The sequence below is a fragment of the Amphiura filiformis genome, chromosome 11 (assembly GCF_039555335.1).
Source record: "Amphiura filiformis chromosome 11, Afil_fr2py, whole genome shotgun sequence".
Classification (NCBI taxonomy): Eukaryota; Metazoa; Echinodermata; class Ophiuroidea; order Amphilepidida; family Amphiuridae; genus Amphiura; species Amphiura filiformis.
In genome coordinates, this window is record NC_092638.1 from 27,257,785 (window position 1) to 27,272,937 (window position 15,153).

Below are 15,153 nucleotides of genomic sequence, written 5' to 3' on the forward strand. Positions count from 1 at the left end.
GTGAGTGAGCGATTGAGTGAGTGAGTGAGTGAGTGAGTGATTGAGTGTGAGTGAGTGAGTGAGTGAGTGAGTGAGTGAGTGGGTGTGAGTGAGTGAGTGAGTGATTGAGTGGGGGTGTGAGTGAGTGAGTGAGTGAGTGTGTGAGTGAGTGAGTGAGTGAGTGAGTGAGTGAGTGAGTGAGTGAGTGAGTGAGTGATGGTGAGTGAGTGGGTGTGTGTGTGAGTGAGTGAGAGTGAGTGAGTGAGTGAGTGAGTGAGTGAGTGATTGAGTGAGTGAGTGAGTGAGTGAGTGAGTGAGTGAGTGAGTGAGTGAGTGAGGGAGGGATGAGTGAGTGATGAAGGGGTAACTTTCAGGGAGAGTGATGTTTAGAAGGGTGAGTATTGGGGAGAGGTGCGTGAGTGAGTAATGAGAGGGGTGAGTACTGAGGTGTGAGTGAGTGATGAGAAGGGTGAGTAAGAGTGATGGATGAGTGAGTCTTGCAATATGTTTGCTTGTTTGACAGATGTGATTTTATAATTGATTGATCGATTAATTAATGGAATTATTCATTACTTGCTTGATTGCTCGCTTGCATGCTTGCTTGATTCATATAGTTCGAGATGTGATAGGTGATTAAACAAAAGTAAATAAATAAATGTATAACTTAGATACATATAAAGTACCATAAGTATAGGCCTAGGAACTATAAATTAAATAATAAATTAATAAATTTATAAATTTATAAATTTATAAATTAATAAATAAATTAATTAATTAATCAATAAATTAATAAATTAATAATTAAATTATTAAATTAATTAATTGATAAATAAATAAATAAATAAATAAATAAATAAATAAATAAATAAATAAATTACTTGCTTGATTGCTCGCTTGCATGATTGCTTGATTCATATAATTCGAGATGTGATAGGTGATTAAACAAAAGTAAATAAATAAATGTATAACTTAGAAAAATAAATAAATAAATAAATAAATAAATAAATAAATACACGAACAAACAAATAAATACAAAATGTAGATATATATAAAGTACCATAAGTATAGGCCTAGGCCCTATAAATAAAATAAATAAATACATTAATTAATTAATAACTTAATACATTAATAAAATAATAAACAAATTAATAACATAATAAATTAATAAATAAATAAATAAAATAATAAATAAATAAATAAATTAATTAATTAATAAATTATTAAATACATTATTAAATTAATTAATTGATTAATAAATAAATAAATAAATTTATTTATTTATTTATTAATAATCGTAGATTTAGACATGCAATACAAAAGAGTCGCGGCATGTGATTGCAATATTGAAACACCACCACATCCCCACTATGTGTTTGATAATCTGTGGACACAGGATAATGATACTCGAAAACCGGTTAAGTACGTCATCAGATTAATTATTCATGAAGTCGGTCCGGCGGTTGGAAATCAGCGATTACCTTTAACCCGAAATCAGCTGTTCGGTGTTTTTAAAATAGGCTTTTAAGAATTTCAAGATATTTGTCAGAAAACTAACAAAAAACTTGATATAAAAAAATACCCATTGGTAAATCAAGTAAGGTATCAATTTTCTTTGTAAATTCTTATTTAATGGTACTATTCCTTCTGATAAATGATTTAATTTAGTCTAAACATTCCTAATGTTTCTATTCAAATTTCTTAAAAGGCGACGGGCTTTCTGCAACAGAAAAGGAAATTCCCGCAGTTGGAAAACTTGAAGCGAAGAAATTACCTTTCTTTTTCCTCATTTTGTAGCTAAAATGTTGATTTATAAGCGCAACTAAATAAATCATTACGTAATTGGCATAATGGATTCTAGAATGAACTTAGTATTAGGCTTAGATCTGGGCACTACATCCGTTAAAGCAGTCATTTTGCACCCAGAAACCTACGAAGTTTTACATGCATGTAGTCAAGATACCAATGCAGATGTTACCAGTGATATTGGCCCACTAGGCAGCGAACAAGACGTGGTAAAGATAATGAAAGCAGCAGAAAAGTGTGTACAGAATCTAGATCATGAAAATCTGAAGAAAGTGTCATTGATTGGTGTGTCAGGCCAAATGCACGGTTGTATGTTATGGAAAGAAAAACCTTGGATGAAAAATGGGAGAGGAGAAATTGAACTAATTGAAGCTAAATACAGCAGGTTGTATACTTGGCAAGACTCGAGATGTACACAAGAATTTCTCACTTCCCTACCAGTGCCTGAATCTCATCTTCGCATCGCTACAGGTCATGGGTGTGCATCGATGTTCTGGTTACAAAAACATTGTCCCGAGTATGTGGAGAGCTTCGACAGAGCTGGTACTGTTATGGATTTTGTGGTGTCGGCTTTGTGTGATTTGGATCATCCAGTGATGTCAGTGCAAACAGCAGCTAGCTGGGGTTACTTTGATACCAGGAAAAATGAGTGGAATTTGGAAAGGTATTCATATTCATAACCTCATTAATATACGCGAAGCCTACAATCCAATCAAAAGAAATTGATCAGGGGGGCCGGTCAAGATTGACTAAATTGTGACGTCGTCATTGGTTTTACACGTAAACACGAAAATGTCTCAAATAATTCCAAAAGTGTAAGCACTACATGTATTTTATCAGTCTAAATCTGTTGAGGTTCGACAGTGAACCTCATTGTACATGTGTAAGTACTGTTTTTTTAATGTTTTGTATGAATAACGTGTGATATGTTTATGATATACTAAAATTTCCCACATCGTGTATCAATGATTGCGTGGCCTAGCGGTAAGGACTCTGCCTCCCACGCAGAGGGTCCCGAGATCGATTCCCACTCCCGGCTGTAATAATATTTTTTTTCTTCACATTCATTTAGAATCCAAAAATATTTATTTTCATGTGAAAATGTATACATTGCACTGGAAATATATTTTGTGCATTTTTTTTTCTGTAATGGGGCCAATAGAGCTAAAAACGCACCTCTGCACAGGGCGTCCAACGTCCAGGCAGTGTTGCCATCATATTGTCTGTTTTGTTTACGCTATTGGCTGTTGCCACATGAATAATCTCAGCCACCACCGTCTGAAATTGATTGCCTGACCGCGCACTAATTGCGAGGTCATTAATAACTCGCAATGACTCCTGACATGCTACAATGAGTTCTGCGCGCATGTGCGTGTATAACTATAAGCTAAGCGTTATGGCAATGCACACACCTACGCGATGCCGTCGCACTTATGTGATTGGTAGCTCTTGTTGTCGGTGCGAATGTTAAATTTGCCTGGTTGATTTTTCCTGGTAGGTTGTACACAAATAATTAAAACTGGTTATATTTAACAGCGTTTTATGACATAAAAAAACATAAAATGACATTTTGATTTCTTCAAAATATTAGATACAACGGTAGTGAATGACAATAATAACTTTGCACCATCTATTTTGAGGTCATTATGCCCGGTCATTATGTGAAATTGTCGGTTTTTGTTTTGGGCCTCGGTATTTCACACAATAACCTCAAAATAAATGGTGCAAAGTTATTATTGTCATTCACTACCGTCAATTTTGATCAACATCTCTTTTAGATGTTAGAAATTATATGGTAATGGATTCAGTACTGCACGTGTATTTATTGAATGAAATTATAAGGAGTTTGTAAAAATAAGCAGCAAAAAGTGAAGTGAAGAGTTCAAATGGTTACGCGATATACATACACCATTTTCAAACATTTTGCATTCATGAGGCCACCAAAATCTGACCTATAATCCCAGCAAACACAAAACGTTTTCGACATCATTCGCAAAAGGCTAGCAAAAGTTGCCAGAAAACGTTTAAATGTCGGGTTATATAAAGGTAAATGGTATAAAACATTTTCATATCATTCAAAAACATTTTATGAAAACTTACTGTAAATATTTGAACTTAATGTTATTTAAGTGTTGACAACATATTTGGCAAAACATGTTTGCAAAAATTATTTTTCAATAACATTTTTAAAACATTTTACAAATATTTTTGCAGTGTGTTTTCATACAAAACGTTTTATATATAACGTTTTCATGACCTTTATATAACCCGACATTTTAATGTTATTAAAACGTTTTTACCAAAACCAAAAACCCAAAATATAACCTGTATAAAACGTTTTGTGTTTGCTGGGATGCTAGTCTTAAATTGATACTGCAATAATTGTAATCAAATCCGACAAGGTTACACTATATAAATAAGCCCTTTAGCAATTTCGGAAATCTCAGACTGCGCATGAACTGTGCATCAACATCCGGGTCATTTTGCAAGATGACAACCGAACCTCCTCCTTTGACAATGCGTGTGATGAACCGCGCCTGAAAGGGATTCCAAAATTACTTTCCTGTTTTCAATCTAGCAGTTTCTAACTAGCTCATCAATAGGCCTACTTTCCTTGTGTTAAGCAAGTGTTCAGAAGACATCAAGATCCATAATATGTGACCATCCACCACAACTGAGCCCGGATGTCGCCGGTCTCTATTGTACTATTGTAAAAAAGTTTTGTGGTTTCCTTAATTCCCACTTTTAATCAGCTACATATTGATCAGAAGTGTTCAGAAGACATCAAGATCCATAATATGTGACCATCCACCACAACTGAGCCCGGATGTCGCCAGTGCCACTATTGAGATATGCTCCATGGAACTTAACAATAAACAATAGGAAACAAAGGATTTATTGACTGTTTTATTGATTTATTTACATCATTTTAAAGCTAATTTCAAGCAGAATATTTTGGTTGAATATCTCAAAAATGATGATTGGCGACTTCAGGGCTCAGTTGTGCTGGATGGTCACATATGAAAAACACATGTAGGAAGTGTTTCTTACAAAGTGCTAAGTTCACCCGCATTGAAATACTGTAGCGAGTCTTCAATGTTTATCTTCCAAGCAAAGAATTTAGCGCATGCGCAGTCCGAGATTTCCAAAATTGTGAATGGGCTTATTACTAACCAAGTGGTACACACTTCTTTAAAACAGCAGGCCAATCAGTAGCAGTATTACTTGAATTAAACCAAATTAATGTTTACATTGTAGGAACTATTGCTTGCAGCTCAACAAGTCGGGCCTGTTATTAGTTAGGCCTCTTTCAGGGGATAGTGGATTTTTGAAGGAAAAAAATGTGTTGATGTTGTGCTAGTGAGCGTGGTGCAGGGTTTCCGAAGGGGATATTGTACACATCCCAATTTTTCAAAATGAAGCTCCAATTAAAGTTTGGTGCACTAAATAAGTTTAATACAAAATGGGTTAAATGCATGTACAATACATTGATTAAATTTGCATGGTGAAGTGGACTTTTTATGGGAGGCGGCACTAGGTCAAATAAATATCTGCCTAATTTTACCACTAAAATTAAATCTTAGCTTCTGTATATTTTCAGACTGTTATCAGCAGGTTTTCCAACTCACCTTCTACCTGAGGTCAAATACCCAGGATGCATTGCAGGACATCTAGAGACATCTTGGTTAGGATTGGTTCCAGTGAGGACTCAAGTGAGTGCAGCTATGGGAGACCTGCCATGCTCGGTGTTACCTTCACTTGAGAACCCTACAGATGCAGGTATGTGTTTGGAGCTTTTGGCTGCATGCAGAGGATATCGTCAGCTTGCAACACTAATTGCGCACATCATTTTTGTAATTTTGAGAACAAAGAAAAAAATGTGGATCAAGCATGTATCATTTACGTAATCACTCTAATTATTTCGGGTTATTCCCTTTCATTTGTATCATTATCATTTGTTCTTGTGCAAAGATTGGTGAATAAATGTTTAAATGCATGTTCTCAAAATTACAAAAAATGACTTAAATAGTAAGTAAATTCTTCGTGGAAACGAGGGTATGCAGATGTGCTTCAGAGTCAGGGTGCATTTTCAGCCATTTAGTTTAGACTCGGGTGCTTAATTTTTAGCCATATGGTTTATTGATAGAAAGTGTGTTTAATCACAATTTTCTCAAAAAAATGTAAATTTTTCATTGTTTTTAGAAAAATTTGCATTGTTTTCGGTCTGTTTTTCGTCAAATTTGGTTTAAAATTTGTTAGTTTTTTGAAGTCCCAGCCACATATCCCCACCCAAACCAAATTTGAGACACCCTGGTTGAAATACAAGTGGTCCCCTAGGGCAAATCTGGCATGTAAAATCCTTGGATCAAATCAGCATAATGGACATGGATTGGCCCAAATGCAGTAATGGTAATATCCTCCTTAAAATTATTTTTTTTATTAATATTGATAAACTCATTTTTTACTTCCAAATATCCAATATTCTTCTTTTTTCCCCATGCAGTTATAAACATTGGAACATCAGCACAGGTTGTCACTAGAGCACCAAAGGGATTTGCACCCCCAACCAGCAAAGCAGCTTCATCTGTAGAGTACTTCCCCTTCTTTGAAGGCCGATACCTCAAAGTTGCAGCAGCTCTGAATGGCGGTAATGCGATTGCAGCATTCATTGATATGCTTCACGAATGGATGTCTGCTTTAGGATGCCATGTCACCAAAGACTCTATGTATGATAAAGCTATATCAGCTGCCATGCAAGTTGGTAAAACAGACTTGGTAATCAACCCAACGCTTTTAGGAGAGCGCCACCAACCAGATCTACGGGCCAGCGTTAGTAATATCATGACAAATAATGTATCTTTGGGACATGTAATGCGGGCCATGTGTTGTGGTGTTATAACAAATCTGCACAACATGCTTCCAAGAGAATCACTTGTTGAAGATGGAGTGACAAGGATTGTTGGATGTGGGAGCGCCCTCGTGCGCAATAAAATCTTGCAAGAGGAATTGGAGCGCATTTTTGGCTTGTCTGTGGTGTATAAGGAAGGAGGCAATGCAGCAGTTGGGGCAGCATTAGGCATGATTTTATACCATGAGAACAATGAATCCACTTGATTTGAATACAGTATAAAGGGATAGTTTTGCAGTATTATTCTAAAAAAGTAATGCGGTTTCCTTAATTCCCACTTTTAATCAACTACATACATGTATTGAAGCCTATATGGGTCAAAAATATTATCACAGCTTTTCAAATTTGCTCATCTCAAATTAAACATAAAAACCTGGCAAAAGTTTTCCACTGTACAGTAAATCAAGAACTGAACTGAACTGAACTGGTGGTGAACTTGCTAAACAATATTAAAAAGGGTGGAAATTACCAAGGTTTTCCATGTCGCGATGTCGCGGCAAAATTCATCGCAATATCGATCATATCCAGGGTCTTAGCTAGCCACCCGTCTGGCCGTCATTTCAGACAGCCAGTTTGCTCCTGGGACGGGCAAAATTAAAGCCTTTGACAGATGCTATATTATAAATTGTATGTTTTGAGAAGCTAATTGACTTTTAAGTAGACCCAATTTGTAGAACAAGGCCATATCAGCACATAATTTGAACTCTTTGAACCCCCAATGGGCTATAGACGTCTGGTAAATGTTTTAAAGGTCAAATTAGGACAGGCAATTTTATTCAAATGACGGGCAACCCACAATTTCTAGCTAAGACCCTGATCATATCGCGATAAATTTTAAGACCTGGAAACTTGAATTCTGTCGAAGTGCGGCATGATTTTCGCACAATTTTGCTATATTAATGCTAAAACGGTAAAATAAAGGGCAATAAATTTGTGTTAAGAGCACAATTGTTTTCACTTTGTAAGCTAAAATGGCCAAATACTGTAAAAGTAGAAATGTTCGCAAGGTTTTTATTTTCGCGAATTTCGCGAGTGGACATAAAATCGCGAAAATAAAAAAATCGTGAAAATAACCTTTTGCATTAGGTTTCTATTGTATCAATATCAAAACCGCGAAATTTAATTCTTGTGCAATGGACAAAATCTTCAAAATCGCTTATAAAAAAATATCTTCTCGCGAAAATATTGACTTTTACAGTATGAGGTTAATTAAGTTGCAAACGTTTTTAGGCAATATTTTAAAATGTTTTAACAATATTCATAAAATGTTTTATAACAGTTATAACCCAACACTGAAACATTTTCTGGCAACCGTAATTTGTGCACCAATTTGAAAATGTAATGAAAACGTTTCTTGTTTGCGGCCCATATGTGACACGATCAAGGGAAATGAGTCGGATGTTGCTAATATTGATTTTGAGATATTGCCAAAGAAAGTGTTAAAATTCTTTTGTTTTATTTTGTTTTCAGCGATTGATAAATTGGCATAACTTCGTAATTGAAAAGTCGTATCAACATGGGGTTTTCGGTTTCTGAAAGCTCTAAATGTCCTCTTTAGAAATGTTTTTAAAACTCATTTTCGACCAGGGTCGACATGTGACTCATTCATTCCTCTTGATCATGTCACATATCTCTTCTTTATTTGTTAGGTTGACCATAATGTGAAAACAAATCATTCATTCACAATATCAACAATCTGAATACATTACATTTTCATTAAGTTTTAAAAATATATTTATTTATTCCATTACTTTCCATTGTACATGTAATAATCCATTGAACCCTGTTGTATTCCATTTACATACAATTATAAATCATGTTACCCCTTTATTTCCCCATTTTGAGGATTAATTTTCATCCTCAATTGCATGCAGCTAGGTTCCAATTCACAGACTCATTTTGGCTTGCAACATCTTTTTTTAAACATTTTTTGTTACTATCTTTCATCCCAATTTTTACAGTAATGCGAAATATTATGGTCTCTCCACTTGTACCAAAGACATTCCACCATTTTGGGGATGAGGTTGTTGATCAGACCATTCTCCTTTATGAGAATACATTACGGTACATAAGTTATAATCAGAGCCAGAGATATATACTAGTTTGTGTCTACATGATGATCAAGTCATCAACTCCCTATCCCAGACTGTGATGATTGGTTAGTAGCCTATAAAATGGAGGTTGAATCATCTGGTGCCTTAAATTCATCGGAGAAAGGAATCACAGAAAATGGCAACAGCAACTATTCTGGACAATTTGACACTTGTGCAAAATTAACCATAAGGCACACTGTTTTATACTACTGGGCTCAGAAATTTCAATCACCATGACAAATTGTAAACAAATCATTTCTGAGTTTGATAGATGACATCAGATGCAGCTACAATTAAAGAACATGTTGGTACACTTCGGATATCTTTTGGTGAGTAGCTTCCCCCCTCCACCAATTCGACAGGGGGGAGTCTGTGCTTCACATGCTTTACTCACCTCTCCAATTCTGATAGAGCACATATTTCTTTTATTTAGTTCAAGTGTGCCAACTATTCTTTAAAGTGTGCCAACTATTCTGTTACAAGATTTTCCAAGATTGTGGCTATATATGAAGAGCTTAGTTTCAAAACCCCTTACATCCACTTGCCAAATTTTGAGAACACATCAAAAAATCATCAAAAAATCACTGATATATGGGGGTTTGCAACAAAGGCAGTTTTTGGTGGGATGCTCATCCTACCCAAGCATCCCACCAAAAACTGCTTTTGTTAAAAACTCCCTTATATCAATGATTTTTTTGATGATTTTTTGATATGTGTTCTCAAAATTCGGCAAGTGGGTGTAAGGGGTTTTGAATTTACTACATGTAAGCTCTTCATATAGTTCACACCAAGTACATACATTTATTGATGTCACAACAATTAAATTTCTTGCATAAATGAACACTCAATAAAATAAAAGTACTAGTAATCCACATGGGTAGAAATTTGTTATGCACATTTTGACCCTCATTTGACTCAATACAAATATAGCATTTTACATAACTTAAGGACAAATTTCACAATGACAAATAGGGCTTAATTGGCTCCTATGATGAAGTTATTGCAGCCAAATTTGTTTGATCTTTGCTTGGGATCAACCATTGATGCTGGTTCAATGCTTGAACTATCTACTAATTAATTAGAATTAGTGGCAGAATAAAATTTGTCAATATATTACATATGAAAAATGTTATCCCACTTAACAACAGTCAATTGATATTTCATTAAGGATCAACCAAGCATCGATGGTTGATTGAAAGATTAAATGAATTCGGCTCCATATTGCCTATAAGTTTCCACTTCTTGGAATACAAATTAAACATTCTAACAGTCGGGGTTGTTCCATATATTGCACTTACACATTTCTCATGTCTATCAAAGGGGACACCCTCTAGAGATCCCTATTGGTTTGTACATACAGGGCCTTTCAGTCCTTTTATTCCCCTGATTGACATGTTTCACCCTTTATTTTATGGCATGTTTTGTGATATCCTTCAGCGAGTGCAACGGTAAGTGTCCCCGTTGTGTCATGCCACAGTGCGCGAGATGGAACAGCTAGGCAAATCTCAGCAAAAACAACCAATGTGATGAAGCGATCCAATCATTCAATGCAATTTAAGTGATATCATGCTGCCCAACAAACAAAATGTGAAATTTAATGAACTGGGTACAATGAAGGGAAATGAAATGAATATAAAGGAACAAGTACATTGTGGTAAGTAAGAAATTACCCCTCTTTTAAGTGCAAGAAATGTGTTTGTTGTACCATCAAAAAATTATTAACATAACGATGGGAGTAATCAGACCCATTCCATGTCAACTCCAGGGATGTGCACGCAGCACCTCTTCAATTTTTCTTTTTCTGTGTGGTGGTAGATATTGATCGAAATTTGAAAGTAAAATTCGAAAATTTGAGCTTCATACTCCATTTAAGTTTTGCCGTGGCATCAATTTGAACATTTTGGGGTCAGCGTATAAATGACTTATGTACAACTCTATGGAGAATGCAGGTCCATACTGAATGTTAAAGCCATTACAAGTCCCAAAGCCAATATTCTTCAGTATTTATGTGTGTAGAATTCCAATCTGGCACAGAAAACTTGTAACTACCTTGACTTTGATGGTAGGGCCCAAAATGTCTGACATTGGACCAACTTTCAGGGGGGTCAAAATGTACAAAAATGTACAATTGGGGTTTTGTCCATGGGTAATATCTCAGCTAAAAATATTCTAATAGGCCTATTGGTTAAGAGTACATGTCTCTTACCAAAGGGCTCTGACTAGCCTGGACAATAAAATTATTTTTACTTTTGGAGTTTTGACCCCCCAAAGTTGGTCCCGGATGGACGAAGTTGCATTTTGAGGGCCCTATATCTTTTGAAGTAAAGGAGTTACAAGTTTTCTGATGCCAGATTTGAATTCTACACAAATAAGTACCCCAGGATACATACTTTTCGAAGTTGGAAATGGTTCCCTTTATACATTCATGGACCTCCAAACATCGCCTTTAAGGTTGCACACACATTTTTACGCTGACCTCTAAATTTCAAATTGATGCCACGGGAAAAGAAATGGAGTATGAAGCTCAAATTTTCGGATTTTACTTTCTCATCAATATCTACCACCACACAGAAAAAGAAAAAAATTGAAGAGAAACTGCGGTGCACATCCCTGAGTTGACATGGAATGGGCCATCAGTAAAAACTGCGATGGTGTATAAAATGGAAACACTTTCAAACTTTTCATTCAAAACTACAAAAAAAATTGCAAATGGTTACAACAATATAATTCATACATTGTGTTGTGGTGATTTGCTTAATGTGCACATTATTGTGTTTGCGTAAAGGTTTCATTAAGTTCTAAGTTTAAAATGAATCGAAAATTTGCTGATGAAATTTATAAAAAGTATAACAGTTATTGGTATAGTCTATACCTTCATCAAGTCAGTAATTCAGATATTGTTTTTATTGTATCTCTAAGTGCAATGATAAGATGACATGTGTATAAACATATACATTTTCAGAAAGGAAATGATGTAATGAATCCAACTAGCATAACAGATTCTTGCAAATATTAACAGTTTCAGAGGCAAAATAAAAACAGGAATAGAGATGTGCTGCTGCAGCAATGTAACCAGCCAACATCCACGCATCCTGTCCTGTGTAAAGGGTGTCAGAGGATTTTCTCCAGCACAGTGTTTCACAAGCCCAATTAAGGGCAGGTGCCCAAAGTTGGCACAGGACCAGATGCCATCAACGTCCAGTTTATTCAAGGTGTCGTTTCTGGCAGATAAACATAAAGATCTGCCAACAGGATTTGATGGAATACTGAACAGTTTTAGAGACGATGATGTTGGTAAAATATGCAAAAGTGATCCTGGTATATTGCTCTTGGGGAAGCACCTATATAAAGGAGTCGAGCAGGAGAAAAAGCTTGTAATGTGGCCTATGCGGCTAATAGGTCTCATTCTGTTGAATTTCTGAAAAGTTGCTGGGCAACCTGCAGCAACAACATCGGAAATGTTGAGGGCCAAGAAACGGAACAACATCGAGCAAGCAATTATTAGCTATTATTGCCACTGCCTCCAATAAGGAGAGCATCAACTTGAATACATCACAAAATCTGAAAAACATGATAAACATTCTTCATGCCGAGTCGCTCATAGCAGGCAATATACTGGAGCGCAACAACCTCAATGACCTCCTAACGGTTCTTGAAGTCAAGGGCAGGTCCCTGTTCAGACCATCACGGGATGCTGACCTTGAAAAAAGGACAGGCCTTCAGCTAACTGCTCATGGCCTAATTACCTAACAAAGCAGATGTGCCATTTAGAGAAGGATGTACTGGGGAAGCAGAGGAAAACGCCATCAAAATGTTCAAATCCCATCGCCGTGCATCAAATAACTGAAAGAACCTGTGAAAATAACTCTGAAGCTTCCTACTGACACAAACTCTGGATATCAGAAAGTCAATTTGAAAATGATAAAATTAAGGGTGTCTAGATTTAAACATTTCATGTGTAACTGCCCGTTAAATGCAGTATCCGTTTAGAAAAATCGATGTTTTTCCTACCCTTACACAAAGTCTAACCACCCTCAAACCTTACTACATGTATACAAGCCTACCCTAGCCCAAATAACCTTTAACCTAACCCAAAACCCTTGCCCTTACCCCAAAAGGGAATTAGGGGAGAAATTGATTTCACCTAAAATTGGACCTAGATATTTAATGTTTTTTTAAAATGCATGAATGTGTTAATGTTTTAATTACTTTATTTTGCCTAATTTCATTGAAATTGTTATTTTTATTGCTAACAAAATAAAAGAGAAACCTCTCACATAATTTTGGACCGGATTGTGGTCCGTTTAAATGGTTAGACAAATAACCGTTAATTTACACCCCTAGATAAAATAATGTTCAATTTTCAAACCTGCATTGCAATGATATACAGGGTGTATCAAAATGATTGGTGCCCATCAGCTTTGTCATCTAGTGAAATGCCCTCTTCTCCTAAATCGTCATTAGATTTTCTTGAAATGACTACAACTTATAACGTGTTACAACCTAAATCTACAAGTCAGGTGGATGTTATGCTGCATTTTGATGTGACAGGCTTGGCCATGCTCACTGGATATTGATGGGTACCAATCATTTTGATATGGCATATTCAATTTTTGAGGGGTCCAATGGAAGTGGTTCAACATAAAGAAATGTTACGGATTCATCACCAGGAAAGATACAAACTGTAATGTGTTTGTTCACAAATCTGGAAAGTCTTTGTGATAATGAACTTATTTGTTGTATTTGATATTGTGAATGTAGCAGGATGTACACCAGAGGCAGTGAATGTGGCAGGACCGGCCTGCAAGCATGTCATCGGCACCCAACATGCTAGTAAGAAATCCCATGGATTTTATAGTCAAGCTCAAGTTCAACCATCAAATTCAAGAGCACTAACAGAACTCATGTATCACCATCCGAGGAAGCTGAAGTTGAAACTTGTCATCCAGTTGTTCATCACAAAGGTAACAGTACAGCACATAAAACTCATTTAAATCCTAGAAGGAAGAGGCCCACGAGTACAAGAGGGTCTGTTTGTATGGGACCAGGCTGCAATGACAACTAACCTTTTCATTTCTTGTGCCCTCTAAACTGCACTCTTTCTAGAACTTGTAGCATTTTTAGGCTCTGTTTACAGCTCGGAAGACATCGCTCATTCATTAGAGGGGGAACCTTACAATTTGTTAATTCACAATTGATGGAAGTCAAATTTTACCTTTCACTTGCTGAGAGGAAACTCTATGCAGGAAGCAATGCATCACTTTTAGGCTGTACTGTATATATAGATACAATTTATAAAATAGATGCCATGTACAATGCTAGTGAATGTCCTTTGACAGTACATGCATCTCTTTCTGGAACACTACAACAGCCAGCAAGTATTGATGAGAAAGTGGACAACTTATCCAAATGAATTACCATCCAACAAGACCAACATGAAGAACTTGAACATGTTTTCTTGTTATTAGGGCTAAACCAATGTCAAACAATACAGTTGCTTAAAGAAGAGCGATAAACAGAAAAACAAAGAAATATATTTGGTGACCATCAATTTAAGGGATCTGGAATGCGCGTTTTGACAGTATGTTTTGTGGGATATGAGAGCACATCAGACATCGAATTGCATTCTGAATACGAAGAATGTCTTTCTGATATCAAATAATTTTCATTTTTTTAAATTCACGATATAATACAAATTTTATGACAAATTATTAAAATTTGATATTTTTCACATTTTTGATATATAACAGTCCTCGATGTAAATTTTATAAATCTGATCATATAAAAAATTGATATTTTTGATATTTAACAGTACTCAAAGTAAACTTTATAAATCTGATGATTTATACTTAAAGTGTATGTAGCTGGGAGGAAAAGCCGACGGTCAATTGAAAATTTTGACCTTTCATATTGAAGATATGAATTTTTTTCCCCAAAAGACCTAACTTTTTTTGGTGTTTGGGGAAAAAAGTCAATACGAAAGGTCAAAATTTTCAATTGATAAAGATAAAGGCACTGAAAAACTCTCCATCGCACCCTCCATGATCAGAAGCTATATCAGATGAAAAGTTCAGGCGTAGGAGCAATTAACCATCCTTATTGGATGACCTACACAAGATCCTAGGGGGAGAGTAAATGTAAACACTCCAGAGGGTTCAGTGGGAGGCAGTATGGCCCTTGATGTAGATGGAGATGAAGTTTATTAAGCCATAAGTATGATAACAGAAAGGCATGCAATTGGATTTTATAAGATGATCAAAGGGCTATCATTTTCTTTGAAGTCAAGTTTTACCTACACTACTTGCAGAGGAGATCTTTTACATAGCGAGCACTGATGTACCACCTTCAGGCTACATTGTAAGATATGAG

General features: G+C 35.8%; 1 protein-coding gene across 1 annotated transcript; it reads left to right on the forward strand.

Moving 5' to 3' along the window:
* Positions 1-1,755: 1,755 nt before the first annotated feature.
* Positions 1,756-8,246, forward strand: LOC140164655 (sedoheptulokinase-like). The gene is made up of 3 exons (XM_072187999.1): positions 1,756-2,446; positions 5,384-5,562; positions 6,287-8,246. The coding sequence occupies exons 1-3, from the start codon at positions 1,827-1,829 to the stop codon at positions 6,895-6,897; spliced, it is 1,410 nt and encodes a 469-aa protein (XP_072044100.1). The 5' UTR covers positions 1,756-1,826; the 3' UTR covers positions 6,898-8,246.
* Positions 8,247-15,153: the final 6,907 nt, after the last annotated feature.